This window comes from Hippocampus zosterae, chromosome 8, assembly GCF_025434085.1.
Source record: "Hippocampus zosterae strain Florida chromosome 8, ASM2543408v3, whole genome shotgun sequence".
NCBI lineage: Eukaryota > Metazoa > Chordata > Actinopteri > Syngnathiformes > Syngnathidae > Hippocampus > Hippocampus zosterae.
In genome coordinates this window covers 20,023,696-20,043,798 of record NC_067458.1, presented here as the reverse complement: position 1 = coordinate 20,043,798, position 20,103 = coordinate 20,023,696, and the positions used below count along the sequence as shown (strand labels likewise).

At 45.3% G+C, this 20,103-nt stretch overlaps 1 protein-coding gene and 1 long non-coding RNA gene across 3 annotated transcripts in view; both read right to left on the bottom strand.

Annotated features, from left to right (window-relative positions):
• The window catches only part of plpp3 (phospholipid phosphatase 3), a 30,785-nt gene extending 10,963 nt beyond the window's left edge, over nt 1-19,822 (bottom strand). Inside the window, exons 1-2 of one of the 2 annotated variants that reach the window (XM_052073191.1) lie at nt 19,361-19,822; nt 967-1,121 (exon numbers count right to left, since the gene is read on the bottom strand). In XM_052073191.1, the coding sequence (XP_051929151.1) occupies nt 967-1,121; nt 19,361-19,502 (297 nt within the window). In that variant the 5' untranslated portion in view covers nt 19,503-19,822. Of the gene's footprint in view, nt 1-471; nt 630-966; nt 1,122-19,360 lie in introns of both variants that reach the window. The other variant, XM_052073189.1, reaches the window with a different exon arrangement.
• On the bottom strand, nt 10,296-16,393 carry LOC127605589 (uncharacterized). The gene is made up of 2 exons (XR_007963619.1): nt 15,031-16,393; nt 10,296-14,944 (listed from the first exon to the last, which is right to left on the bottom strand). It is a non-coding gene; the product is annotated as an uncharacterized LOC127605589 (long non-coding RNA).
• Nucleotides 19,823-20,103: the final 281 nt, after the last annotated feature.

Sequence of the window (20,103 nt, the reverse complement as noted above, 5' to 3'; positions counted from 1 at the left end):
TGTAAAGCACATTTATAGCATGGTAACATACTGGCAGAGATGGGAGATCGAGTCACGCATTTTCAAGTCGCGTGGAAGTCTCGAGTCTTAAACTTTGCGCTAGCAAGTCGCAGAAGCAAGTCTCAAGTCATTTTGTCTTGGTCAAGTCAAGTCTTGTACGTCAACATGAAGTCTCACATGCAGAGAAAAGACAAAACGGTTCTTCCGATACCACCTCGCGTCTCAAGTCAAGTCAAGCGCCGAGTCGCTAAGTCCCTCTCCGAGTCGAGTCTCAAGTCTTTTAGTCTTTGTCAAGTCACATGTCATGAAAACAGTGACTCAAGTTGCCTCGAATCCAAGTCGCAATGACTCTCGTTCCCATCTCTGTCTACTAAACGAAGGTGAAGCTGCTGTAATTTGCGGGCTAATTGGGGGGGGGGGGGGTAAAAGACTCAAGTTAAAGGAGAAAACAAAGTTTTGAGGTCGACTTACAGAGATGATGGCAATAAGAATGCCAACACCGCAAAGCATGGCATCGCTAATGGTGTCGCCATCTTTTTGGGGGTAGCGGATGGACTCGTCCGAACAGTAAAACCCGCGCTGGTACGGCTTTATGGTGCTAGTCTCAATGATCAGGAAAGGCAGGCTAGCTACAAAACAGAGAGAGGGAGAGCAAGACAGGAAGAAGGAGAGAGAGAGAGAGAGAGAGAAAGCACCAGGTCAGTGACACAGACAAAAAACAAAAACAAAAACAGGAGAAAGCACAAGGAGCGTCCTGGCACTAGGGGCTCATGGGATATGGCAGAAGTGGGTGGCCGGAGGATGTCATCCAATGGCCTGTGACTAATTGTTCTTCAATAAAACTTTTCAAATGTGTGCAAATGTGATTGAAGAACACCCCCTCCCTACCCCCCACACCCTGTTTCTGCCTTCCATTATTCCCCAATGCAGGGGCAGGGGCGCTCCTTGCTGGGTTGGGCCACTTACAGACACCACGGGCAGTGTCAACCCAACAGAAGTGAGCACCGAGGAGGGCACGGTGCTGTTCTTGTAGGGGTACGTCAGGCTGGAGTCACCGCAGTGAAACCCCCTCTGGTAGGGCCGAATTGAGGTACGGTGCAGAACAAGGCTGGGCAGCATTGCTACACACACACACACACACACACAGACACACACGGATGGTCGGATGGATGATGACACACTCATACACATTAGTTATCATCACCTGCGGCATGTAAACTCACCTGTAACCTGAAAGGAAACTGTTAAAAAAAGACCCCACAAGTGTATGTGTGCGTGCATGTGTGTGTGTGTGTGTGTGTATATGTGAGAGCAAAAAAAAAAGGGATGTTTGCACAACAAACACATTTTGGCTTCTCTGATGACAGAGCGACACTGAGCTATTTATCTTTGAGCAGGAGACCCCCACCCCATCCCAATTCCGTACCACCCCGGTTTGAGCAAATAGACACACAAGGATCGAGAGGTCAATTACCGGAGTCAAAGGACGCAAAAGCCACAGCCGGTTCAGTCCAGCTCAGTTCTCTGGTCACTTGTCAGCTAAGGTGAATCGCTTGGTATGCTTATGGGATTATTATTATTATTTTTTTTTTGCTGTCATCATGTGGTAAAACGACAAATCTAAAGATAGCGGTGTCCCAACTCCACACAAGGTTTTACTTCTACAGTTGGTCGTGATAAGTGGTTTGACACGGATACACTTTTGACTGTGGAAACAGATCATTTTATACCAGACAAAACTGAACTGTACTGTACTGGACTCTTTGGGCAAAAAAAGACAAAACATGTCCGTTTATCTTGGAATTTAATGTTTTGGGTTGCAGGGAACCAGGGTGCCATTCCAGTTAGTTTTTTTTCCTTGAGTGCTAAACAGAACATCGCAAATACATGATGCTGATAGACTTGATGGAGTAAAGTGGTGGTTAGCACGTCTGCCTGACAGCCTGGAGATACCGGGTCACCACACTCTGGACTACCAATTGGCTCTAAATTGTCAATACCGTATTTTCCGCACTATCGGGCACACCTAAAACCATTCAATTTTCTCAAAAGCCAATAGTGCACTTTTTAACTCATTCACTCCCAAAGATGTTTTTAAACGTCTTTTCAGACTTGGTCCAGAATTGGCTGGTACTGAATGAATTAATCCGATGCGGTTTATATATGGATCAATATTCTGATTTCCGGGGTGTAGTATTTTAAATGTTCTGTAAAGCGCTTTGTTCCAGCTGCAGCAGTTGTGAACACTCTGTACATACAAAGAGGTATTGTATTGTAGTCCGTTTAGCATAGCTCCATCTAGTGGATGCATAATGCAACCGCAGCCACTATTGAAGCTTCTATTCTATGCGCCTTGTAATGCGGTGCGCCCTGTATATGAAAACTGTTTTAAAATAGGCCATTCGGTGAAGGTACTGTGATGCGCCATATAGTGCGGAAAATACGGTTGGTCTAATTTTGACTTTGAATGCTTGTTTGTCGATATGCGCCCTCTGATTGACCCGCAACTAGACCAGGGTGTACCCCCATCGTCAGAGTGCTACACAAAATGGAAAGATCAAGGCCTCACATGCCACAACAGACATATCCAAACACAAATTCCCCAAAAATCCTGGCATGTAACACCTTGGCTTCAAACGTGAGGGAAATTTTAAATGCGTGCGCATTAAAGCAACCAAATGCGAGCCCGCCCAACTGTGGAACATTTTTGAGAGCATGTTGAGTGTTGCAGTGACTCATAAATTGATGGAGATGAAGACACCGAGGCGTCCCGAAGACCCTGCTGGCATCCGATGCCTTTGTGTCTTTGAGATCAGGGTCCAAGTGTTAGGTTTCCCTCCGCCTTGCATGTTGCCACCTAATAAAGCTAAGAACCGCAGCGCTCGTCTCACTGCTGACGGCCGGGAGTAGAGATTGGGTTACGGTGGGCCCGTCCTCAAAAACACACAAGCAACCATGTCTCAAAAGGAAGAAAGAAAAAACCTCAGGACACATCTGATCCAGAGCCACTTTGCAGGCTTTGACATCTGCTCTCACTTGGGGCAAGAATGCATTGCCTCAGGTGTCAGACTGACCGCTGACTTAATGACCAAGCCACTTGTATTTTGTGCGTTCAGAGGTTTGTACGACTGGGTTGTTTTTTGGGGGCGGGGGGTTTTCGCTCAAAACGCGCCCTGGTAAATGTAGTCTCGGGTTGTTATGTGAATGACGCAATGGCAGGTGCATTGATCAGACAGAAGAAGACAGTGAGACCATGTACAGCACCAAGTAAAACCCTGGGTGGGTTTTCTCTGGGTATTGCAGGTTGATTGAACACTCTAAATTGTGAGTGCGGATGGTTGTTGGTCTCTGTGTGCCCTGCTATTGGCTGCCAACCGGTTCAGGGTGCCCCCCCCTACCCGGCCTACTGCCCGAAGACAGCTGGGATAGGCTCCAGCCCCCCCCCCCCCCCCACGGACCTTGTGAGGATAAAGCGGATTGGAAAATGGATGGATGGGTATTTTGTAAGAAATATGCTTTTAATGATTCATGACCAAAATATTTTTGATATTTAACACACCTTTCGGGGACGGCGATTATACAGTGGAGAGCCGATCAAGTTATCAGATTCCAGGTTTGCATTATTGGCGCATGAAAGGATTAAATAAATGTTTACGGCGTCTACAGATGACCTACTGACCTAGGCCAAAACAACAATTTTCCCAATGGAAAAAACATTATGATACGTAAACAAACGTGACCCAGCTGCCCACATTTTGGGGGGCAGCTGGGTCACCTACGCACCCTGCCATGCCATAATTATATATATATTTTTTTTACGACACAAGACAAACAATCACATTTTCAAAGCCACTTTAAAAAAAAAAAAACAACCCAAAAACATCGCCAATTGGATAAGGTCATGGTGTCGATTTCATTGATTGTTGGTAAATTCCATCTGCTGCCGAGCACCATGTGATCATCTAAAGCTTTCGAGCCTTAGGGGTCAACTGTTTATCACGTCTCGAGGGAAACGTGGCGGCGCATGTGTCAAAGGGCAGCAGATGCGACGGGCACCTGCGCAAACACGACAGTGGCGGGGCTCGGCGCACCTCCTGAAAGGGGGGGGGGGGGAGTGGCATTCAGGGTCTTGGGCCAGGCTTTGATTTTGACTCATGAGAAGAGAAAGGCAGCGGCAGGATTCTGCTGCGGATATTCATGTGAGTCGTTCAGCTTAATGCCCGAGTGAACTTGGCAGCGCTTTAATACCTTAAACGCAGTGAAAACACCAGTGGGTGTTGTGCTAATGCCCAGCGCAAAGCCAGTACCGCTAGGTAAACACTCATCACGAGTTGAATCGTTTTCTTCAGTAGGGTTCTGTGAGCGGGAGAGATCCAGGGGATGGAGTTGGAGGTGGTGGTGGGGGGTGGCGGGGGGGATTCTCATGCTAATTCTGAGAAGGAAAAGAAGGTTAGTGGCTTAAGAGCCACGAGAGCACCGCCGCACATGCTAACCGATGCTTAGCGGGGGCGAGGCCACCATGGGAAACTTGCTAGCCGACCGAAAGTGAAAACGAGCTTTTGACATTGAATGAAAGACTCTCTTGTATCTGAACGCATCAAGATGCCGAGGTCATTTGCGCCATCAAACCGAACCCGTTTCTCGGAAAAATGACCACTGAGCGGGACAGTTTGCTTTCAAATGCTAAGTGACGATCTGGTTCGTGTTTCCGCGCTGGTAACGTAGCGCTGCAAATGGGATTCCCATTGCATTATCGTTGTATCAGAGATGTCTCAAAGGTACTGGAAAAAGCGTTTGGTAAGCCGTGAAATGAAAACCGCCAGGCTGTGTGAATTTAATGCCATACCAATGAGAAAAAACAATCCTTGTGAATATTTGAACTCATTTATTCATTCATTCATATTCCTAACCGCTTGATCCTCACTAGGGTCGCGGGGGGTGCTGGAGCCTATCCCAGCTGTCTCCGGGCAGTAGGCGGGGGACACCCTGAATCGGTTGCCAGCCAATCGCAGGGCACACAGAAACGAACAACCATTCGCACTCGCACCTAGGGACAATTTAGAGTGTTCAATCAGCCTGCCATGCATATTTTTGGAATGTTGGAGGAAACCGGAGCACCCGGAGAAAACCCACGCAGGCCCGGGGAGAACATGCAAACTCCACACAGGGAGGCCGGAGCTGGAATCGAACCCGGTACCTCTGCACTGTGAAGCCGACGTACTAACCACTGGACTACCGGGCCGCCCAATATTTGAACTGCAGAAGCTAATAGATCAAGAATGGAGATACTGTTGTTGCTTCCTGGTTCAGGTTCTTCCATTAAAAAAAATTGATAGCGATGCAAATCTGGATTTGTGCACCCCACTTCTCTCCGTTAGCGTCTGCAGGGAGACGAAACATGACCTCCTTTGTTGGGATAAAGGGCGAATGACCTTCTGAAAGGCACGCTGACCCGGACGGAGTGGATGATGATGAGGGGGAGTGCCAGAGGCAGCATTGAAAACAAACCACAAAAAAATGATGGTAGAGGCATGGGGAGTTGGCGGGGGACGGAGGCAGGGGTGGGGTTTGGGGGGGGGGGGCGAAGTGGTGGGTCGCCCTTGTTGGCAAAAGTCCGCTGTGCGTCAGTGAATTACAAATCATGGACTTCACGAGCCAACTCATGAGGTCAGTGGCGTTCACTGACACTTGAGATTCTCCTGGGTGAGAATGAGCTTGAAACCTCTTGGGCGTCATCATTCTTTATGGCACAGCCTGGGAAAAAAAAGGAGAAAAAAAAGGACGGAGAGTGTGGAAACGCTGGTCCGGTCGGGGGACGGTACTATTAGCCTTATCAGATCATGCGGTCATGCATTTCTCTCCGTCCAAGTTCGTGAGAGGAAACCACTTTGGACCATTTGACATGACTCGCCCCTGCGGCCCTTTACAGAGACGGAGGGAAGGAGGGATTTCTCTTTTTGTTGACTTGGTATTTGAACGCTTGCGTGGGGCAGATGACGCAGTCGGTGTCACTTTGATTGGCTTTGGGGTTAATTTTGGTCGAGCGGGACTCAGATTAGCAAAGCGGTTCCCTTCCAAGTCTCAAACCGTTCATCCCGCAGACACAACGAAAACAAGAATAGGGGGGACGCCACTGCGCGTTATCCTGTTTCCACTGGGTGGGACGGTTCAGTTCGGCTCGATTTGGTTGCGAGTGCGTCAGCAGCAGATGTGGGGAGTAAATCACATCGAGTGTGTGCAAGCCATGAGTACATCTCAAGTCTGACGGTTGAAGTTTCAAGCTAGTCCCGAGCTACTGCGGCAAATATCCTGAAGGTCAAGGAAGCGAGTCGTACACACTCGCTCAGCCGCGACACACATTCTAACGACAGCTCCGCCCCCCCAAAAAATTAGGCCTAAATTATACGACTTGACTCCGACTCGTGCCTCCCAACCTCTGGTAAGCAGAAATGGCGATAACTGAGTCAGATAACTTCACAGTGTGACATCATAATAATGTGTTGACAAACAAGAAACCAACAGCATGAAATCCTCCTTCAGTCGTCGTCGTCATAATCCAGGGCTCAACAAACAGCGGTGGATCTACGGTGCCGTTCTACTTGATTCCCTTAACTCATTCACTCCCAAAGACGTTTTTAAACGTCTTTTCAGACTTGGTCCAGGATTGTCTGGTACTGAATGATTTAAGAGATTGACTGCAGAGAAAAGTCGGCAATTCGGATTGCAAACGCAAGCTGGTCTTACGTGGATTCCCCTTGACAAGATAACTAATATCCGCCGCGGTGCGGGGAAGGCCCTTCTGGGCCCGCTATTCACATTTTAATAGACTTCGACGGCTTTCGGGAGCAGAATTAGAACGATATATCCAGATTATTATATTATTATTATTATATTATTATTATATAATAATTATATATTATATTCAGTGAACGTCAGCCGGTGCGAGAGGTGACTTGTGGGTGGTGAGTGCGGCAGAGCCGAGCGGAAGAAGCCTTATTGTCGTTTGCGCTGATGGAGGATATCCTTGTCCCGTCTCTGAAAATGGGACATCTGACCTTTGCTGGGAAAGAAAAAGGCGGCGAAAGAACTATTGGGTGGAAGGTTAGCGAGGGGCGGAGGCCGCTCAACTTCATCTTTCGCCATTCAACCGAACTTTCCCCTCTTTGTCCGAGCATCAATAGCTCTCTAGAACAACTTGACACTGATGTCTCTTCTCGCTTCATAGGATCTAAAAAGAAAAAAGCTGTAGACAGTAGAAAACATACACGTTTTGTTTGTTGTTTGTACAAAAGGTTTGTTGTTATTAGTTGAAGTGGTCATGTGGAAAAAAATAGTAGCTTTAATTAGTACAAAGCTGAGAAATTTAGTTTGCTTTTATTTTGTAGGATATTACGAAAAACGTATTGCTAGGTTTGATTTGCAGAAAATAATTTGTTTGGCTTCCCTTCGGAGGAGTTTGGACAACGGACCATATGAACGCACCATTTCCGCGTTTGGGCTACGGGGCCGTGCTAGCTTCCGGTCGCTAGTCTAACACATAGCGATAGGTTGAAACTCTTAAAAAAAAAAAACTTGCAATCTGCTAACATGACGTCAAGTTACCATAAATTATGTTTGACCTAAAGATCTGCTGCAGTTATCAAAGTGTCGATGAAGTGTGCAGAGGATCATACATCATTTAATACAAATATATTCTTTCCAAAATATATATATTGATATTTGACTTGAAACTGATCCAATAACTTAATAACTGTTTCCCTCTACATCCCAAAAAAAAAACGTAATATGTACGTGGGGTTTGGGTTTGTGAGTTATTGTGCCCCAGCTCATGTGTACAGATCCATTACATCCAGGCCCATCCCGGTCTCTTGAGGAAACTCGACGTACTTCCGGCAATTCAAAGTCTCTCCACTCTATGCTCTGAATGCCACATAAACTAAGTAAACACTAAAGCCAAACACTGAAAAGTGGCCTTTGTGTGAGGGGTCTATACGCTGCCCATTCAATATGTGTGTGACAGCGTGGGAGTCGGAATTGTAAAAAGTCAGTGGAAAATCCTGAAAAATCTAGATTAAAAGGAAAGTCGTACTATATCTACATAGCCGTGGTTTTCAAACTGGAAGGCGATAGCTTGGAGTATGCAAAATCATTTGAAGTAAATTAGGTCGTATTATTTTGTTAGCCTCATAGCATAATTACCCAAATCATTTTTAACTTGCAGAGAGAGAGAGAGAGAGAGAGAGAGAGAGAGAGAGAGAGAGAGAGAGAGAGAGAGAGAGAGAGAGAGAGAGAGAGAGAGCTAGCTAGCGGCATATCTAGCTAGCTAGCTAGCTATTTAGCTATCAAAAATGTCTTGCATCCTTGCATGTATAAAGTCAGGCCAAGTAATGTTTTTTTTTTTAGAACAAAAGGTGCATTTTTTTAATAATAAAAGGTGTAATATTTCAGAAATAGAGTCATATTTTTTAAAATCTCTTGTTAAGATATAGCATTCCTCCTAATTAATGTCATAGCATTACAACGTAATTTTTGAAAAATGCAACTTTTCTCTTGTCAGATAGTGAGATTTTTTTCTTTGAAAAAATACAACTTTATACTCATAAAATGTTCTTGGAATAAAGTTATTTTCTCTCAAAAAAAGTTATTTCTTATCATCACTCAACAACTTTTTTTCTCAAAAATTGGCAATTTTTATTTGGATGCAGTACATATATGAACATCTGGTAGTTATGTTTTAGCTGCCATTCGGATAATAATAATAATGATAATAATAATAATAATAATACATTTTATTTGTAAGCGCCTTTCACAGTACTCAAGGACACTTAACAAGCAAAAGCAAACAATAAAACCACTGATAAAATTATAAATAAAAGAAGAGATAGATTTAAGTAGAATATCCAAGTCTTATAAAGTGGTCGTTGGAAAAATGTTTCTCCTATAAGGGGTCCCTGGACCCAAAACGTTTGAGAACTCCTGATCTACCAAAAGTGGATTTCTTTCTTGCCCTGCAAGCATATCGGAGTACGCTTACTGATCTTTCCTAATGCTGTTAAGGCATTAATAGCATCCTGACTGCGTCCCGCCTTTCACTCCTTCGCACACAATGGGATTACCTCTGAGCGGAATCTGCCAAATCCCCATTGACTGTTCCATCTTGCTTTTATTCTCAGTCAACTCTGGTCACGACATTCTCTCTCTCTGTCTCTCTCGCTCTTTTTCTTTTTTTTTTTAATTTGAGAACCGGTGAGCAAATAAGCGACTGGGGTACACAATAAATCCTTCACGAAACCAAGATAAGACACATCGTAAATAGTGAACACATTAAGTATTGAAAATTGAGATCACGACTTGTGTAAGTTGAAATACTGAACTCAACAAGTAAAAAAAAAAGTAAAGACCGTAAAATGTCTTGGCTCAGGTTTTATTCCGAGCGAAACAAGAGAATCTCGGTGGTTCAGACGCCTCCACAGTATGTCTCTGCTGTCACTGTTTTTCCACCTTATAAGTCAAAATGTGGGGAGTAAGAGTAAAAAGTTCACAAACATGTTCATGTATGGCCTTTGAGGTGGCAACAAGATTGCAAATGAGCAGAACGGAGGAAGGCTAAAGGTGAGAGACGTGACGCGCAAACTGTGGCTCTGGAATTCCACTATAAAGTGCCTGTGTCACTAAGTCTGCGTCGTGTCTGTGTGGGCTCGCGTGAGTGTCTATAGTGGATGACTGTGGCTTCACTGGCAGCGTTTACAACGATTCCCCACCCGTCAAACATTTTTGAGGAGCTCACCGCTGAAATCTGCCGCAGTCCAAATACACCAACTGGGCTTGTTGCGAACAAACCCTTGGCCGTATTCGCACACATTCATTGTGGTTCGCCCGCGATAGAATGAACACATAGGAGTGATTCAAAGATCAGGTCCTACGTATCTTTGGCTGGATTTGCGCCGCAGTTCAATTCCATTACATCAATTTCAAAACATGACTGCGCCAAATGACACAAATGCGGTGGTGACTCGAGATGCAAGTGACACATTTCCAAACTGTGCCACTTGGGAACAAAAAGTCGGGATTGTGTCACTTGAACTCTGCATTGTAAATCCAGCCTTTGTTTCCTGATGTGTGTCACCCAAAAAATAAAAGGTCACAAAACACACGCACAGTGCAGTGGCTGAGTGGCTGAGGTCAGCACAGTGGTCTACAGAGAGAAACCATGTCCTGCCCCTCCCTCGATGTGGCAATCGGGGGCCGCTACAGCAGCATGTGCTTACTCAGAGAGATTTTATTCACAGGAATAAATACCTTCTTTTTTGTTTGTTTTTGTTTTTGTTTTTGGCATATCACGGGACACGCTCAAGGTTTCTGCAGCAGGTTCCTGTGTTGCTGTTGGCTTGTGGGCACACTTAAAACAGGACATATTATGAAAAATTTAGTCATTATTGTTAGTAGAAAAATTGGAAGGGTCTCAGGAGACCCCGCCCACTCCTCAAGTGTGACATTTAGACACCAAGTAAATCTTGTTGGCCTATTTCGGAAAATGTAAGTTACTCTTTCTGCACCTCTGCCTCACTGTTACATAACAATAGCGCAAATTTACATAAGAACCACGCAAGTTTCTCTGCCCTGTCATGATCAGCTGGACAGGGTGAAGATCCAGAGCCACTTTCAAGTGACAAGTCAGATTGCATGAGTCCGTGCACCACACACACACTGCTGCCGCCTTGAGTCCAAGTGTTTTTTTTTCTTGTCTTTTTCTCTAACACTCTGGGCTCTGCTTCCCTAAGTAGAAGCAGGCAGCCATCTGTTGTGCACACTTGCTGGCGAGAGGACAACAGCCAGAAATGCAGAACGATGACCAGATGACAAAACATGGCCTGAATGTGCACTCGCAGACCAGCTACGTAAATACTTGTGGCCAAGATTCAATTCGCTGTTTTGCATACACTTGCTGGCAAGAGCAAGCCCACTGTTATGCATATAGACTCCGTGACAAAACGTATCCCAGAGTTACGTATACACTTGCCAGCGAGATCCGGCCCACTTTTAGGAATACACTTGCTAGTGAGTTACACCGTGGCAAGAGCCAGCCTTCTGTTACGCACTTGCTGGCGAGATCAAGGCCACTGTTATGCATATACACTCACTGACAAAACCAAGCCCACAGTTATGTACACAGTTGCTGGTGAGATCCAGCGAGATCCTGCCCACTTTTATACATACTGTACACTTGTTGTTGACATACACCCTAATTTTACACATACACTTGCTGGTGAGATTAGGCTAGCCTGTTCTGCATACACTTGCTCAGAGATCCAACCTGCTGCAAAGCATACACTCGCCGGCGAAATCCAGCCTGCTTTTATGCAAAATGACAAGAGGAAGCTCATAAAACCCCTGATGCCAGACTCATCATTGGTCTAGCACTATGTGGCCCAGGATGGGCGCTGGACCAATTGCTTGACAGCCATTCCCTAAAAATGGGCTGATTTCATCAAACAAAACCCCCAAAAATGGTGTGTCAATCATTCCTGATCTTATTTTGACAAAATCACATCCCGGAGATGGCAGCAAAAGTGGAGGAGTCCATCTGCATATGAGGTCTGAGGTTTGGGCTTTGAAGCTTTCCTTGTGTGGAGCAGGCACATTCAACATGTGTTTGGAGATTTTCTCCACCCATATTTGAAAAACATGTATGTGAGGTTCACTGAAGACTTGATATTGTCCATATGACGTGAATGTGACTCTGAATCATTGTTTTTATGTGCCCTATGATTGGCTGGCGACCAGTGCAGGGTGCACCCAGCCTCTCACCCAAGACCAGCTGAGCTCGGCTACGACACACCCTTCCTTACACAATCTTATTGCGAGAGTTATTGAGACACCTGGAATGCATAAAACACCTCCTTTAAGAGTCCCCTGCTGCTGTTTTGTTGGAAATCAGATCCACTCCCCCTGTTAACAAGTGGAGGGAGGCAAGGGGTATTTATAACGTCTTTTAAAAAAAAACGATCAACTCATCGGTGCACCACAGTGGTAGTTGAAAGCGCAGGCCAAGCACTCAGCTGTTTCTATGAAGGGGAAATCTGAGCAGCACCCAAGGGGGTTGAGCGGGGGCGGCAATCGTGCTATGTGGCCGCTCGATGGGCCAGCTCGCTGACTGGGCGTTGCGCTCTTGATGCCATAATGGCATTATTGCGCCAAGGGACAAAAGTCGGGCAACAGAAAGGAAGGCTACGATCGTCTTTGAAACCTGACGCTTGTGTTTAGGATAACAGCTCACGGCATTTCTTCCCTTTCTTGTCCTGCATTGGCCCTCATCTGCTCCCCATTACCTTGATCACTGGGGGACAATGGGTGTCAAACCAGAGCCCACGTGTGAACGATGTATGCAACGCTTAGTGTGGAGTTCTTCTTTGTATGTTAACAGGATAAGGCCCGGTGACGACAACCAGAGGTGGCTAAAGTACTCACACACTCTAGTTAAGTAAGAACTACAAAAAAAAAAACAGAAACAGGATGAAACGACTCTTGTATTAGTTGAAGTACTGATTCAACTACTTCAGTAAAAAAATGGACAGTATGGATCCTGAAATGCATTTACGTACAAAAGTAAAAAGCAATCATGAGTTAGCTAGCTAGCAAGCTAGTCAATTATATGCTCGTACAATGCCAATTTTGATGACATGGCACAAGAAGAAAAAAACTTTTTTTTTAATGCTAAGCGCAAGCTAGCATTAGTCTTTTATGTTATAAAAACAGTGTGTTTCCAGTACATTTAACAACAATACGAACTGAGTAGCTAAAAATGCTAAGTTAGCTAATGTTAACAAGTAACTAGTTGATCTTGTAAGGAGTACAAAGCACTGATGTCTATTTTCAAGAGTCGTCCGCAATATAAATTCTCAAAGCACAGATGACTGAAAATTCTAATTCAATCCAGTAATAAAATATTTGTTCTTAAGTACTTCCCACCGCTGGCCGCCCTTTCAGATCAGGTCAAGCTCTTCAAATCAAGATATAGAGCTGATTAGCCTCCAAGTGCTAGCCACAGCCAAGCAGATAAGCGCTACGAGACAAAACACCCTCCAACCAACAATTTCTCGCTCATTCAATTATTCGCCCCCCACCCCACAAAAAAACTCCGTCTGCCACAGACCCGTTGGTCCTCATTAGGGGAAACAAAGGAGATCCGAGATGCATCAAAAGGCTTATTGTCCTCAGTGAAACAGTGAAAAGTCCCAACCCCCGCACCCCAAACATAGCATCTCTAAATCCACACAATATGCGCATACACACACACGCTCATAGAGAGGATTGTTACTAAGAGAAAGTGACAGACAAGAGAGGCCTGTGTACCAACAGGGAGGCCCAAGCTGGGACAGCATGTTGCACCGCAACCATGCAATGAGGACCGCAGCTTTGGTCTCTGGCTAGCACTGCTACACTTGAGAGACTCAAAAGTGCATACATAGGCTTCTTCTTCTCAGATCATGCAACTAGATCTACACGAGTCTCTTAATCGCTTCATTATTCCAATAGCGGTTGGACGAAATGCTGTTGACCCCCCACCCCCACCCACAAATGTTTGTAATGTTTTAAAACTAGTCCACTAAAGTGCATTTTATAATACCCATCTAGATGTGTACCTTCATCATTTGTGTTCAAAACTGTTGCTTGAACGGTTATAGCGCCACGACGACGGTGCTATTGACTAGCACTTCTATGGTGTTTCCCATTATGTGTTAGCATTCAGCTAGTTGACTTTAAAAAGGCAATTTGGGTCACTCGTAAGAGAATATGCACAAATCCCACACAGGAAGGTCAGATTCAAGATTCAAATCCAGAATTGATGAACTGTGAGTCGGACCTGCTAACCACTTGTCCATCATGCTGCTGCTATAATTCCCGACAAATCATTTGGACAATTGAACCCCGACAATCCCTGGTTTGGGGATTCAATTTTCCATTTCAACCACAAATCCAGCAAACAGCTTTTGGGATGAATTAGACCGCCCCCCCCAAAAAAAAAAATCCCACTTCAAAACACCTGATTTGATCTCATTTCACTTCATGCAAGTGTGATGGCCGCATGTCCCAATTTTTTTGTCTGCATGCTGTATTACAATGAGTGTAGGTAAAAGCCTCGAAAGCTTCCCAGCCCTTATTTTCAGTGGGGGTAACGACATCCTGAGCTAGCCAAGATCCCGCAAAGGCAATAAAAAGCTCAAACACACACACACACACAAGTTTACAGTGAGACGCTGGGGTGTAATTGCGCACTTATCTAAATAAGCACTCGTGAGTGTGTTTACCTGAGAGGGCTGTCATCATAAATGATCGTAAAGACTATTCTTGGACAACGGGAAAACATCAGCTGTGCCGTGAAAAATGAACAGGTCAAAAAGCGTCAAATATAAAAGGGGATGAATACTACCGCCGTCAAAAGATGGTCAATTTGTTTCTATGGAAACCACTGAGGGACAGATGTTAACGCTCATCACGGCCGCCATAGAGACAAATAAAATTACATTCAATATGTTGATCTAATTTTTGGAAGCCCCGCAACTTTTGTCTATTCATCCATCCATTTTCTAATCCGCAGGCGTGCTGGAGCCTATCCACAGGCGTCTTCGGGCAGTGGGCAGGGGACACCCTGAACTGGTTGCTAGCCAATCGCAGGGCACACATAGACAAACGACCATTTTAAATTCAGCATATTTGGACATACGACGCTTCCGCCCGACAGCGATGCTCTGTCTTATCCTGACAGACAGATTTTTTAGTTTTCTTTATTTTCCAGATTCTGATTCTTACAAAATTCTTTTTTGTTCAGTTTCTCTGCAGCCCGATACCAAATGGCACACGGACCTTCAGATTACATCTAATGACACCTCTGGGCACCCATAAAGCCCATGGAATATACTTAAACACACACACACACAAATTCCTGCACTTGTGGCACAGTGAGGACCAAATCAAAAGGCCTACAAAGCGAGGACCACCCTTTCTGCTTACACACACACACACACACACCTCTAATAGCAGCCTTAGGCAGACACACCAATCCCAGTGGTTCAGGCATTTTAGTCAGGCGACAGACCAGCCAATGATGGAATACGATGCCACACACACACACTCACACACACAAACACAAACCACCACAACTTAAGGGACAGAGCAGAGTCTGCATCATGGTACACATTCCTTCCCGTGTTGTCATCTGCTAATGTGCTGCATAACACAAGGATGCCATAGGACACCGCAACGCAAACACGCACACCGCATCTCTCAAGACGTAAACATAATCGTCGGTATAATTTTCGACCCCGACGGCATATTTTGTTGCCGCGTGTCTCGCGAATGTCACAATGTAGGCATGCGGTCGCTATATGTGTCTATTTCCTTTCCCAACTTTGACCCCGTTTGCCTCGAAAAGAGTTTGAAAATTAAATCTAATCCATATCAAGCCTTCTGTGTTGTTGTGCTGAGCGACCGTGAATGATAATGACCCACGTAAGAGGTGATCGATTCCACGGAGTTGCTCTGAACATCCCGCGAAAAAAAAAATCAATAAACACATCACGTCAAAGTTTCACCCAGCCTCCGAGCGAGTCAGTGAATGCTTATCAGTTTGGAACCGTGTTCTGTCAACCCGCTCCTCTGAAACTCTTGACTGAGACGTACAAGGCCAAACAACCCGCTGCAGCACACCTCCAACTAACTACACCATCGCGTGCCCTTTGCCTCACTCCCAAAGTGACGCCAGATGTCACATCAAGAGAGCTTTGGTCACCGCGTGGCAAGCAGATGAAGAATTTGAGAATTTCCAGGAAATATTTGCGGAGTCCGACTCAGCATTGAAGTGGCCAAGAAGCCCGAGAGGTTAAAGCTGTCCGGTTTTAATGAGCGGCACCGCGTGACTGCTTTGCAGTGCTACGGCGGCTAATGCCGGAAAGGATAGGGTGTGCGGAAGGGGTGGGGTTGGTGGGCGGGGGGGCGTATTAGACTAATGTCTCCCGGGACACTCGGCGAGTTGATTCCTCGGAGCTAAAAGGCTGAACTGCAATTACTAATTTCCCCGAATATCACTCATCAAAGTGCCCAACTCTTTTTGGCAAAAGGCTGACTGCGGCTCATGTTTTGACTGACATAATCGAGCAACCGTCAGCCCAATGTTGACTTAGAATGTCACTCAGTAGCATGGGAACACTTCCCCCCCCCAAAAAAAATTCCTATTAGGATCGACACCTATCAATCAGACATTGAACACAAGCAAAAAAAAAAAAAAAACAAACAGGGCGCAGTATCTTGCAACGCTAACAAGCTAGATTTCCTCAAACAGTGTCCATCCCTAATAGACAAGGTGGACATGACAGGTCCACCAAATACAGGCTCGAATACCAACCCCCCCCCCCCCCCCCCCAAACCCCTGCTCTATTTGAAGATGCGTAGATGCTTTGGGAAAAAAAAAATTCAATTTGCATTGTGGAAAATGTAAACATGGCTTTTTTTTCCTGAGTTAACCTCCCCCCAACCACACCCACCCACCCACGGGATAAGGGACAATAGTGTCTGCCTTTTCACAAACCTGACAATGCAGTGTTGCAACTGACAAACAGAAGCATGCGGCGTACATAGCAAGAAGCATACGCAAAGAAAAACTGGAGGGAAGATGCCAAAGCCACACTCTGGGAGTGCGGTCGCCGCTGCGTGTTTGTGAGACTGCGAGTGTGCATGTTTGTGTGTGTGTGTGTGCCCGTCCTGCTGTGTTTATGCATCATTAGCAGCTGAGAATCAAAGCAAAAAAAAACAAACCAAAAAAAGGGCTTTTTTTTCTAAAGGAACCCACCGGTGTGATTATGGGGCACATCAGATGTTCTTTTTGCCCGAGGTTGTGTTGCTGCTAGACATTTAAAAAAAAAAGTGTGTGTTTATGTGTGTGTGCTGGCAGATGGACAAGAATGGTATTATTGTGTGGGCCTTTTCACTCAACAACACGCAAACAGGACAATCTGAGGCCCTTCACACACCCACATTCCTTGTCCCCACACCCCACCTTTGTTAAAGCCCCCCCGTCATATCCCTGCGACCCACACCCCGGGCCCCCACCCATCCCCTTGTCCCAGCCCGGATCACTAAAAGTGGGCCAACCAATCGCCAAAGGGGGGCAAGCCAGATTGCATTTAACATAACAAAAGAAAAGTGGCCATTTGCGCCTATTGTGTTCACATGCATATACACGAGGAATGCCGTCTCCCAAATCTGCTTCCCTTTGGTGTATTTTTCTTTGAGTTCTCTCAAAATGAATTGCGGCTTGACCGCGTTCTCATATTCTAACATACAAAATGCCTTTTTCGATGCTCAAGTGACTCTTGTCCCTTGAAAAGAAAGCAAAGGGAAAAAACCTTGGACTCGCATCGCACTTCAACTCACGTTGAGCGTGAAACGTACTTCGCTTTGACATCATTTGAGCGAGAACTGGCCGTTATTGGACTATGAGATGATGTCATTATTTTGGAACATCATCCACACGAGCAGTATGTGTGAAGATGTGTGTGTTCTGCAGTCTTTACAAGCCAAGGAAGTCAGTGCAGCCAGGAAATGTGTTTCATGTGCGCTTGGAAGAGCTCATCTGTCTAATTTTTTTTTTCCAAGTGCAGATGAAACACTTTAAAGCTCTTGGAAAAAAAAAGTTGTGAGTTTCTTAGACAAGGCAGTAAAAACTAACATCTCGGTCGCCAGTGTCACATGTTTGGCGACTGCATGGCTTTTCCATCGAGTGCTTTTTGGCGGCGCGATTCGCACCTGCTCTTTCAGACATAGGGTCCTCGCCTTAGATGGGAGAGGCATTCCCCTCGTGCCGCAACACATGCTTAAGCAATTATTAGGCCGAGCAAAGTGGGGGCAAGATGGGGCTCTTCGGACAACAGGTGAAGTTAACCCAAAGATTGGATTGCGGCTTTTGTAAATTTTCCAGACCGAAAGCGATCAGACATTAAAAAGTGAAAGGACACGCCAATAAGAGGCCCACTGCAAAATCAAACGTTCCTTCTTAACATACTAAACAAGATGTGACAGAGAAAGTGTGGCCCACGGGTCACAGAACAACAATCCGGCTAACGCCAATTAATCACAAGTTTTCGTTGTTAGCTGAATAGTTAGCACATCTGTTTGACTGTTGAGAGGTTCCGGGTTCCAGTCTCAGCTCAAGACTTCCTGCGTCTCTGTGATTGCATGTGATTTCTCCTCCCACTCAAAAAAAAAAAAAGCGTCTTAGGTTCTTTGAAGACTAAATTCTACTTTGGTGTGAACGTGGCAGGTTGTTTGTTTATATGTTACCCCCACGATTGGCTGGGGGCAATTCTAGGGTGTAGTCCATCTTGTTAAATGTCTACTGGGACAGGTTCCAGCTGAGCCATGACCCATTATGACGTCAAATGTCACAAAAAAAATCAATAAAGGACACACGTTGCATTAAAAATTGCTTGTGTAATCGGATATTCTATCAATTTTAAACTCAATTCCAGTTGCTGCTGCTTAATTTTCTCTCTTGGCTATCCCAGTTGACATCGGGTGACAGGAGCGGGGAGCCACTTACAGGTCCCATATAAACAACAACCTACTCAAAATGATTTGTTTTAGTCATTTCAAAGAACATAACACGCATGTGTTTGGAAAGTGCGAAGAAGTGGGATGCAACCCGCGACCTCTCGACTGTGCGAACCACTCTTCTACCGTCCTATACAGAGCAAACATCAATCAAACGGAGTGTGATTTAACAGGATCAACTCAACAGGAACTCAGAGCATTAAATAAATACACAAAGCAGAACCAACGACGCAAACTCGGCAGGCATTCATCAGCGTCTTCATAATTCAACAATATTTTGACTGTATGGACAACTCTGTCTGGAATGGCACCATGGATCTTTTTTTTTTTGGGGGGGGGGGGGGGGGGCTAGGGTTAAATGGCCCAAGTTGAGAAGCGGATGGGGGTACCGGTGCTATTTAAAGGGCAGGTCACAACACTTCAAAACATTTATGCCCTTGGGGACACAGTGTGGCAAGGAACGGAGCATATACTGTATAAAGTGAGGGGCGGAATGTAACTACGTTAAAAACAAACAAACGTGGTACATTATTTACAATGTATTTTCGATATTCTGTTGCGCTGGAGCTGCATGATAAGATGTTACCGCATATTAATTGGCTGATAACCAGCAATACTTTGACAAACGATAAGCTTTCTGATTGACAGCCGTTACAAACAACGGAAGCAACTGTAAATTATAGTCATAGAAGAGACAAAAGTAATAAATAAAATGAAAAAAAAAAGCAAGAGTTAAATGTAGTTGTGCACTCACCAAGTAGAAGACAGAAGATGTCCAGCGCAACCAGAAGCTTCCTCTTGCTGTTGTCGGCACCGTTGTTGTTGTTGTTTAACGTGGAGCTTCCCCCGTTCCTTGTCTCTTGTGCCATGGCTTTCTCATACAGGTAGTTTTGCATTGGACAACTCCACTCGTGTCGATCCGAATCCCACGGGTGCGCGCGCACTGGGCAAAACTGTCAGTTCTGAAAAAATATATATCTATCTATATATATTTACATACAAAAATAAAATATAAAAACAAAAAAAAAAAAGAAGTCCCAAAGTTGGGGAATATTCGGGGTTTCAGCGCCGGCGAGTACTAAATGAATGGCAGCCAAGCGCCACTTTGCATTTCTTTTGAGAAATGAGGCGCACATCGACAGACGCTCTTGTTATATCTTCACGCTTCTACTCCTCCTCCTCCTCGTCGTCTTCCTCCCCCTGCGCTCTCTCTCTTCAAGTTTCCTGTCCGCAAGGTTCAGCCCTCAAGCGGCTCCATCCCAGCGTGGAAAACTTTTTTCCCTCTAGCCAGGATGGATGAGCCCCGACAGCTAAATACGTCCATAGCGCCCCCGGTGGTTACATTTAGTATGACACGCGCACCAGAGCCCTTTAATCTGATAGAAAAAGGCGTGTTTGGCGTCACCCACTGGCCAGAAATATATTAATGCTGGATTTTAAAACTCGTTGAATCTCTGCGGTGGTGGTTCTCAAACGTTTTTTTCACCAAATACCACC